Source organism: Dipodomys spectabilis, unplaced genomic scaffold, assembly GCF_019054845.1.
Source record: "Dipodomys spectabilis isolate Male_0828 unplaced genomic scaffold, ASM1905484v1 ptg000231l, whole genome shotgun sequence".
NCBI classification, from domain to species: domain Eukaryota; kingdom Metazoa; phylum Chordata; class Mammalia; order Rodentia; family Heteromyidae; genus Dipodomys; species Dipodomys spectabilis.
The window spans coordinates 7,828,989-7,838,759 of record NW_024870908.1 but is presented as its reverse complement, the minus strand read 5'-3'; the positions used below and the strand labels follow the sequence as shown (position 1 = coordinate 7,838,759).

At 67.2% G+C, this 9,771-nt stretch overlaps 1 protein-coding gene across 4 annotated transcripts; it reads right to left on the bottom strand.

Annotated features, from left to right (window-relative positions):
* Window positions 1–3,727: 3,727 nt before the first annotated feature.
* Window positions 3,728–8,837, bottom strand: Hs3st6 (heparan sulfate-glucosamine 3-sulfotransferase 6). Of its 4 annotated transcripts, none has more exons than XM_042698388.1 (2): window positions 8,805–8,837; window positions 3,728–4,353 (listed from the first exon to the last, which is right to left on the bottom strand). In XM_042698388.1, exon 2 carries the CDS (start codon window positions 4,344–4,346, stop codon window positions 3,738–3,740), a length of 609 nt encoding a protein of 202 aa, XP_042554322.1. In that variant the 5' UTR covers window positions 4,347–4,353; window positions 8,805–8,837; the 3' UTR covers window positions 3,728–3,737. The 4 variants fall into 4 exon arrangements, with proteins under 4 accessions (XP_042554322.1, XP_042554320.1, XP_042554324.1 ...); XM_042698386.1 differs by having other exon boundaries at window positions 8,456–8,811; XM_042698390.1 differs by lacking the exon at window positions 8,805–8,837 and adding an exon at window positions 8,486–8,570.
* Window positions 8,838–9,771: the final 934 nt, after the last annotated feature.

Below are 9,771 nucleotides of genomic sequence, written 5' to 3'. Positions count from 1 at the left end.
CCCTGCCCTTACGCCTGCCCTCATGCCTGCCCTCACCCCTGCCCTCACGCCTGCCCTCACCCCTGCCCTCACCCCTGCCCTCACCCCTGCCCTCACCCCTGCCCTCACCCCTGCTCTCACCCCTGCCCGCAGCTGCACCCCCCTCGATACCACCCCCACCCCGAGGCTCTTGTCAGACCCCAGTGGGCTTGCCTCACCCCAGCCTCACCCCCCCACACCCGTCCTCTAGAAGGGGGGTGTCTCACAGGCCTCTGAGTCTTGGCCCCTCATCTAGCACATTCTTCCTTGGTTGGCTTAGTTCAATATTATTTTTCGGTGCTGCATTTAAAAAGACAACAATAACTTGGTCTGCGGGAGTGGCTGGTGTGGCAGAGTCCCCTAAGAAAGCCCAGCACTGCAAAAATAAAACAAAAACAGCAAAAATGAAGAAGGAAACGCCGTGTAAAGCAGCATTCATCCATCAGCTCAGGTCCCCGCGGACTTGGAACCTGAGAGGCTGTGCGGGGCCTCCGCTCAGCACACCCAGAGAGCTGGGAGTGGAGGCCCACTCCTGCTGCCCCAGCTACTCGGGAGGCAGGAAGCTGGAGGATCCAAGTTTAAAGCCAGCCTGGGCAAGAAGCAAGCAAGACCCTCCCATCCCTCCGTGGCTCAGCCAGGTGTGGCGGTGTTGCACCGGGAATGCCAGCCCCACCCGAGCTGCTGCGGCTGGGAGGACAGAGGCCCGAAGCTCAGAAGTGCCAGGCAAAAGTAGGAAATCCTACCTCTATGCTGATTAAAAGCAGAAACAGAAAGGGGGAGACATGGTCCGGTGGTGGAGCACCTGCCTAGCAAGCACAAATCCCCGGTACCACCAAATCATAAAAGAGTTAAAGTGTTGGCCAGGGCTCTTATTCCATGCCGGCCGTGGGCACTGGTCACTTCCTTGTGGGCCGCTCACCAGGTGCTGCTGGCGGCTGGCTGGTGTCAGGAGCATTCAGCTCCTGTAAGCTGCGTGAAGCTCCTTCCCAGGCCCCCATGGACGGGGCTCTTCCAGCCAGGATGCCAGGACACCGCCCCCCCCCCCCCACACCGCCCTGCTTCTGTGTCTTGCCCTCAAGATCCCTTTTGTACCTCATCTTTGTGTGTTGTGCATACTCTTGTGTTTTTTACCCTGGGACCGGCCTCAGATTGCAATCCTCCTACGAACAGCCTCCCACGAAGCTGGGATCACAGGCATACACCACCCCCATACTACAGGAGACCCCTTTTTTTGTTTGCTTTGTTTTGTTTTGTCGGTCGTGGGGCTTGAACTCTGGGCTTGGGCGCTGTCCCTCAGCTCTTCAGCTCAAGGCGAGCACTCTACCGCTTGAGCCACTGCACCACTTCCAGTTTTCTAATGGTTTCTTGGAGATAAGAGTCTCATGGACTTTCCTGCCTGGGCTGGTTTTAAACCAAGATCCTCAGATCTCAGCCTCCTGAGTAGCTAGGATGACAGGTGTGAGCCACTGGAGCTTGGCCAGGAGACCCCCTTTAAAGAGCACCCCCTCCCCCCAGAAACTCTCCTCCCTTGCTGAGCTCGACTATGAGCCATCAGCAGGAGGACACGGGAGCCACCTCTGTCAGGCAGCATGCACGGGCTCCCCACACCCCACACCGGGGATCTCCCAGGACGCACACCCCTGGGTGGAAGCACCCCTACACCCTGCCCATCACGGACTTTCCCCAGGGTGTTCCCCACTCCCTCCCACATGGGCCCATTCTTGGTAAAACATGGCCCCTCCCTGCCTCAGTTTATCATCTGTAAAGGAGGATAAAAGCCCAGTTGATTGTTACACAGGGGTTGATGGCCAGAGAGGGCGCACAGACGAGGAGCCTCCACCAAGATCAGCACCTCTGCGGTCACCCTGGTCAGATCTGCCTCCTCACCGGCTCCTTTCTGATGTCCAGGGCCTTCGAACAAGCCATGGGGGGCAGGGGGAGGACAGTGAACTCTCGAGAGACCAGGGAGTCTGCCTTTGTTTCCCCAGCCCAAGCCTGCCACAGCTTCTGAGCCACAAATCTCTCACTCCGTCTCCTCCCCACAGGACTGGCCAGCGCGGAAACAAGAGAACCGTACCCCTTCACCCTTGCGCCAACCCCCCTTCCCAGCCCCGCAGTCCAGACAGTGCAACCAAGGGCCAGACCGTCTCCGGATGCTTCTCCCCCAGAACTGGTGTGGTTGGCACGTTCCCCCTGGCCGCCCAGCCTCCCAGCTCTTCAGTGCGTGTGTGGGGACGGTGGGGGGGGGGACGGCAGGCCTTCCTCCGGGCGGTGATGGCATGTGTCTCCGGATCAGTTTCCCATCAGATATCCTGTCCTCCATCCCCTCCTGCAAGAAGGAAGCGAACTGATAAGATCTGACCGTGGGCGGCCGTCTAGCCACCCCCCTACACCCACACACCCCGCAAGGAGCACGGGAGAAGACACCGGGAACAAGATCTCTGATTGTTCTCGATTGCCCCCACGGCAGGCCTCGGTTCCCGCTCAATCGGAAAGCTCATGTATGAAATGCTTCTGGCAATAGCCTCACGCAGCCCCTGCTTGAGTTGACTGACAACTGTGCAGATGGCTCTTCCGGCCAAACACACAGCCCCGATGCGGTTCAGATGAAGCAGCAGGAAAGGCATCCTCGGCCTCAGAGCAGGGAGCTGCACGGGAGATCTCAGCTCAACGTCACTGTGCGGGGACTCACGGGCATGGAGGTTGTCTGAGGTTTGGTGGTTTATGGGTGACACCTGCACCCAAGGTTCTGTGTAGGGTTCATCAACCCCCACCCCCAACAGCCAGTCCCTGAGACTCGGCCCTCCGGCTATGTTCGCGGCCGAGGCTCTTCACACAGCCCATCTGGAGTCACAGCGCTGGCCGCTCACCAAGGGGAGAGGCCCCGCCCCAGGACCCTGCAGCCTGGCCAGCCCGAGACCAGCCCCATCGGCCTTTCCACGCTCACCCCACCCAGATTTTGCCCAGGCCAGCTTGCCCAGCGCACTGCACCCCTTGGCCCTGACTGACACTGCTCCACCTCTAAGGCTGAGAAGAGAGGATCCGGCAGCCGTCAAACTCACCAAAACCGAGCTGTGTGTCATGAGGCAGGCCACGAGCCTCAGTGAGCCTCACAGGCGACACGGGATGGAGGTCCTGCCCCCACCCCGAGTGTGTAAGAAACAGCGTGGGAGAGGACGCCTGGCCGTCAGTGCTGCACCGGATCTGGTGACAGAATATCCCATCCATCGGAGAGCCAGAGGCGTGGCTCAAGCAGGAGAGTGCCCCGAGTTCAACCCCCAGAGCCACCCCTAGAAAAAGAGATTCACGAAACAAGAGGACAAAGGCGTTTGAGATAACAGGCCCACTCAAATTGAGAGGTCAACTGGGAAAATGGAAATCCAACGTGTATTTCTTTTTTGTTGGTGGTTGTGGGGCCTGAATTCTGGGCCTGGGCACTGTCCCTGCGCTCTTCAGCTCAAGGTGAGCACTCTACCACTAGAGCCACCACTTCCCGTTTTCTGGTGGTTTATTGGAGATGAGTTTCACGGACTTTCCTGCCCGGGCTGGCTTTGAACCTCCATGCTCAGATCTCAGCCTCCTGAGTAGCTAGGATGACAGGCGTGAGCCACCGGCGCCCGGCAAAGTGTAGTTCTTAAACATTCTGTCTCCCCAGGGCGCGCAGCCAGCCCGCTCTGACTGTGTGCGGCTACCGGCCGCGGCAGGAAGGCTGCCCCGGCTCAGTCCCAGCCGAAGTCCTGGCCAGTCATCTGGTAGAACTTGCGGTTGAAGGGCCGGTAGAAATCACGCAGCCGCTGAAGCAGGGCCGGGGCCACACGGGGGTGAGAGCGGCCCTTGGATTTGCCCAGGCAGCGAGGCCGGCCGCTCCCGGGGGCCCTCCTGAGGCACGGGAAGCCCTTGGTGGCGTTAAAGTAGAAGTGCTTGCCGGTGACCACACGTGTAAGGCCCAGGAAGTCCTGCACGCGTCCCACCTCCCCGGCGGGGTCGCTGACCAGGCGCTCGCCGCTGACGAACAGGAAGCGGGACAGCGGGAAGTAGCGCAGCCAGCGGTCCAGGTGCAGGGCGTAGAGGCCGATGCGCACCGCGCTCCAGGCGGTGTCCACGGGGCCCAGGCCGTGGCGGAAGGCCAGCGCTCGGAAGCTGGGCAGGCCTGGGGTCTTGGACAGGGTCTGGGCGTAGTCGGAGATGGCTCGGGTCACGGGGTTTCGCACCACCACAATCAGTTTGGTGTGGGGGGACATGCTGTGGATCCGGCGCGGGGCCTCCCGGGTGACGAAGTAGCTGGGAGTCTTCTCCATGGTGATCTGTCCGTCCACGGTGCGGGGCATCAGGCTCCTGAGAGACCGCAGGAGGGGGAGCTGGCCATCGGCCACGCCTCCTCCCCTAGCCCGCTCCCCAGGGACCCAGGACCAGCCCTTCTTCCTCTGGTGACTTCTCCCCCTCCCCCTCCCAGGCCCAACCCCTAAGGTGCAGCAATGGGGGGTCTGGTAGGTGCGGTGCAGGGTCCCGGCCAGCCCCGTGCAGACCTGCAGTAGGGGCCACCCACCAGGGTGTCCAGGGTGTCCATCACCCATCACCGGGGCTCAGAGCTGGTGGAGTGTGTTTACTGGCAGTTTACTATCTCTCAACAAACTCTCTGGGCCCTCATGTCAGGGCAACACCCTCCCAGCGACCACCCCACCCAGAGCTGCTGTACCCCAACCATGGTGCTGCTTTCCCACCCAGACCTGAGGAGCCCGAGGCCAGCCAGTGTGGACCTGTGACACCCAGCCTCCACACTGTAGTCACTGGCCCCGAGTGAGGTCATCAATAATGAGTGCAGGCGGACTGCTCTCCCGCCCCCCCCCCCCCAAATTTAATTACACCTCTCCCTGCTCTTAACCACAGCCCTGCCGACTCCTCCCCATTCTGGCCCAGCTCTGAGTGCCAAAGCGCCAACCAAAAAAGCGGGGTGCACTTGTGTCCATTAGCAATGTGGCTGTGATCGCATCTTTCTGGGGCCTCGTCCTCAGGTCCTGGGCCACTGGGGGCTATCTCAACCTTGCAAGGGCCCCAGGGTGCCAGGCCTGAAGCTCAGCATTTCTTTTCTTTTCTTTTTTTTTTTTTGTTGGTCATGTGGTCTGGGCCTGGGCGCTGTCCCTCAGCTCTTCAGCTCAAGATGAGCACTCTACCACTTGAGTCACAGCACTACTTCCAGTTTTTTAGTCGTTTATCGGAGATAAGAGTCTCATGGACTTTCCTGCCCGGGCTGGCTTTGAACCTCGATCCTCAGATCTCAGCCTCCTGAGTAGCTAGGATTACAGGCATGAGCCATGGGCTCACATCATTCAGATGTGAGTGGGGAAGGCGCTGGCCCATTCCCAGGTCCAGAGGAGGAGAGCTGACTGCAGACCCCTGCCTTGGGAAAATGCAAACAGGCCAGGCGCCTGCAGCCAGGTCCCAAGACAACACCTGCTGTCCAGGTAGCTCAGGGTGGGGGCCGAGTAGGTGGGGCTGGCCCTGGCAGGGCAGGGCAGGGCAGGGCAGGGCAGGGCAGGGTGCGGGGCTGGTGGGGCAGATCAGCTGAGCAAACAGCTGCAAGGAAAGTCTGGGAACTAGGTCAACAGAGGCAGAGGCTTCAGGGCTGTGCTAGGGAGCAGACACCCCTGCCCAACCCCACCCAGTCTCACCCAGCCTGGCCTCCCCCCACCCCGAATCCCCAGAGTCTGTCCTGGTCACGTGGACACCCCAAGATGAGTGAACAAGTGCATGGGCTAGTGACAAGACAGGACTCCCCCCCCACACACATACACGCATGCATGCGTACACACACACAGGCCGAGACCCAGGGCTGGTTGTGGTGCTTCACACCCACAATCCCAGAATGTAAAGCGTCTGACCAGAGGCTCTCCAGTGTGAGGCCAGCCTGGGCTACTTGGTGAGACCCAGAAGTACCAGGTTCCAGACGCTACTATGGCCACAGCAGGGCTGGGGAGACGGGAGAGAGAACAGAGAGCCTCTCCTCTTTGCCGAACCGTCTACAGAAGGCACAAGACATCAGCTTCTTCCATCATGTGGCAGAGAGAGCCAGACCTCCCCCACCCCATCACAGCCACACTGGATAGGGGTGTACACACACACACACACACACACACACAGCTCACAGGAGGCACAGGAAGGGTGGAGGTGGGGGGGTGGGGGGGCTCCCTCACGCGGCTCTGAGATCTGAGGTCTTTGGGATCAGTTCTGCAGCAGCCTGTCCCAGTGGGGCGCCAGTGGGGGGTACAATGCAGAGACTGGCATGTTGGGGGCTGGGGGACAGCAATGGCGGGGTGGGAGCAGAGCAGAACTCTGGCTATGCATGGCAAACATCTGACAAGTTGTTCTGCGGAGCCCACCCCATTTGGTCTGCATTTCCCGACAGCTTCCAGCCAGCGGCGGCCGGGACGTGGGATCCCTTTCCATCACAACCAGAAAGAACTGGGGCGCAGGAGCCCAGGCCCTGCTCCTGCCACCCACTGCTCACTCCCTAGGAACTGAAGGACGGTTCCAGAGGATGAGGGCCAAACCACTGCTCCTACCTGTCCCCGGGAGGAGGGGGGAGGAAGGGGAGCCCCCCTGACCAGACAGGAGACCCCAGCGCCTGGCATGCAGTGCCCACCCCATGCACAGACGAGAGCCTGCGGCTGCTCCTCCAGCCCCTCCCCAGCCACACCGGGAGGGGGGGGGGTTGGGGGGAGGGTTCAGCTGGGCCTGCCGCTGGGACACTGAGGCAGGGGTGGGCATTTCCAGAGGCCCAGGGCACAGTCTCCTCTCACAGTCGCACGCTGTGTGGAACAGGCCACGGCTCCCCTGGGCAGGTCAGCGTCCCCACCAGCCCCTCCCGGCTCAGGATGTGACCCCCCAGCTTGGGCCTGGGTCTTCTCTCTCTCCACAGCCTCCTCCCCAAACCCGATGCGTGCCCAGGGTGGTCCTGAACCTGCCTCTCCTCCAAGGAGCACAGTCCCTGGCCATGGGGGTCCCTGGGGTCCCACTCTGCAGTCTTGGACCACAGCCTCCTTCCTCTCCTGCTTCCTCCCCTGCTGAGATCAAGTGGAGTGGGGAGCCCTCCCGTCCCCTCACCCCTCTGCTCAGAGCCAGCCCCACCCTGCCCCCCATCCTAACAAGAGAGTCAGCGTTCACAAATGGGGGTGAGGGGATCTGCAAGCACCGGGGTCCAGCCACCCCCAGAGTCCCCGGGCCACCCAGGCTGAGGCAGAGGACAGGGGGCCGCGGGAGGCCGCACCCCAGGTCTGTCCCAGGAGGGGGGCGGGCAGTGCAGGAGACTAAATCCAACCCCCACCCCTGGGCCCAAGGGCAGTGCCCGGCCCCCAAGTCCAGGAAGGGCTCCTCAGCAACCCGGGGAAGCAGAGGGGAGGTGAGGGAGGGAGGGGGGCAGGGGAGGGAGGGGGGAAGGGGGCGGGGAGAGGAGGAAAGGGGACAGGGCAGGGGAGGGGGGACAGGGCAGGGGAGGGAGAAGGGAAGGGGGTGGGGGGAGGGGAGCGGGTGACTGAGCACCCAGCACTTTTCACCGACGAGGTGACTAGGAGCCCCCTTCGGGCGGGGCCCCGCCTCGCCCCGACCTCGCGGAGCCTCCACAAGGCGAGCCCTGACCGGGTCGGGCCTTTCCTTAGGGGACCCCCGGGGCCCCGACCCGTCCCCCGACCCCCGGCCCCGGCCCCCGGCCCCCCCGACCCCCGGCCCCCCGACCCCCGGCCCCCGGCCCCGGTCCCCCGGCCCCCGGCCCCGACCCCCGGCCCCGGCCCCGGCCCCCGGCCCCGGTCCCCGGCCCCCCGACCCCCGGCCCCGGCCCCCGGCCCCCCGACCCCCCCGGCCCCCGGCCCCGGCCCCCGGCCCCCCGACCCCCCGGCCCCCGGCCCCGGCCCCCGGCCCCCCGACCCCCGGCCCCGGCCCCGGCCCCCGGCCCCGGTCCCCCGGCCCCCCGACCCCCGGCCCCCCGACCCCCCGGCCCCCGGCCCCGGCCCCCGGCCCCCCGACCCCCGGCCCCGGCCCCCGGCCCCGGCCCCCCGACCCCCGGCCCCCGGCCCCGGTCCCCCGGCCCCGGCCCCCGGCCCCCCGGCCCCGGCCCCCGGCCCCCCGGCCCCGGCCCCCGGCCCCCGGCCCCCCGGCCCCGGCCCCCGGCCCCCGGCCCCCCGGCCCCCGGCCCCCGGCCCCCCGACCCCCGGCCCCGGCCCCCGGCCCCGGCCCCCGGCCCCCCGGCCCCGGCCCCCCGACCCCCCGGCCCCCAGCCCCGGCCCCCCGACCCCCGGCCCCCGGCCCCGGCCCCCCGGCCCCGGCCCCCGGCCCCCGGTCCCCCGGAGCCCCGGCCCCGACCCCCGGCCCCGACCCCCGGCCCCGGCCCCCGACCCCCGGCCCCGGCCCCCGGCCCCGGCCCCCCGGAGCCCCGGCCGGCGCTCACCGGTACCAGGCCAGGCCGCGCCCGTAGCACCTGTCGAAGAAGTGCGGCTCGGCGCCGAGCGCGCGCACGTCGGGGTGCAGCCGCAGCGCCTCGAGCAGCGCGCGCGTGCCGCCCTTCTTCACGCCCACGATCAGCGCCTGCGGGAGGCGCCGCCGGCCGGGGCCGGGGCCGGGGCCGGGGCCGGGGCCGGGGCCGGGCGGCGCGGGGCGGCCCGGGAGGGCGCTCAGCGCGTAGACGCCGAGCAGCAGCGCCGCCGCCAGCGCCAGCGCCGCCCGGGGCGCCCGCGGCGCGGCCCCCGGCCCCGGCCCCGCGCCCGCGCCCGGGCCGACCCCGGTCCCGGCCCCGCTACCCGCCATGGGGCCGCGTCGCGGCCGCGCCCGGGAGCGGGGGCCGCAGACGGGCGCACATGCCGCCCGCGCCTGGACGGCCGGCCGGGGGAGCCGGGCGAGGGGCGGGCCGGGGGCGGGGCCTGAGCTGGGGGCGGGGTGGAATGGGCGTGGCTGGTCGGAGGGGCGGGCCTGGGGCGGGGCCGGAGCTGGGGCCGGGGTGGAATGGGCGCGGCTGGTCGGAGGGGCGGGAGGGGGCGGAGCCGGGGGAGTGGTGGAATGGGCGGGGCCGGGGGCGGGGCCGGAGCTGGGGGCGGGGTGGGATGGGCGTGGCTGGTCGGAGGGGCGGGCCTGGGGCGGGGCCGGAGCTGGGGCCGGGGTGGAATGGGCGCGGCTGGTCGGAGGGGCGGGAGGGGGCGGAGCCGGGGGGAGTGGTGGAATGGGCGGGGCCGGGGGCGGGGCCGGAGTTGGGGGCGGGGTGGGATGGGCGTGGCTGGTCGGAGGGGCGGGCCTGGGGCGGGGCCGGAGCTGGGGCCGGGGTGGAATGGGCGTGGCTGGTCGGAGGGGCGGGAGGGGACGGAGCTGGGTGGGGTGGGTCCGGGACCTACGGGCGTGGTTTTGTGGGCGGGGCCGGAGCTGGGGGCGGGGTGGCATGGGCGGGGCTGGTCGGAGGGGCGGGGCCGGGGCAGGTGGGCGTGGCTTCTGGGCCGGAGGCGCGGTCGGGGCGCCGTCCCCTCTGCCCAGCCGGCTCGGGGACTCTAGGACCCCGCCGGGCCCCTGGCGCACCCGGACGGGCCAGCCCGCCCGAGAAGGCGCCTTCCCGCCCCTCCTGGACGGGGAGGCCTCCACAAGTGGGAGCCTAGCGGGGCACCCAGGCGGCTGAGAAGGAAGGTGGCCGTTCGAGGCCCGCCCGGGCAGCCACGTCCAGGAGGCTCTGCTCACTGGTCACCAGGACGCCAGCCTGGAGCCAAGGAGCTCAGAGACAGCGCC

What these genes read in the sequence shown, in the direction of transcription:
- Hs3st6 (XM_042698386.1), bottom strand. Translation starts at nt 8,811, where the DNA reads ATGGCGGGTAGCGGGGCCGGGACCGGGGTCGGCCCGGGCGCGGGCGCG. An exon ending in CGCGGCCTGGCCTGGTACCG is followed by an intron (nt 4,354 to 8,455) that starts GTGAGCGCCGGC and finishes GCGGTCTCTCAG; the next exon opens with GAGCCTGATGCCCCGCACCG.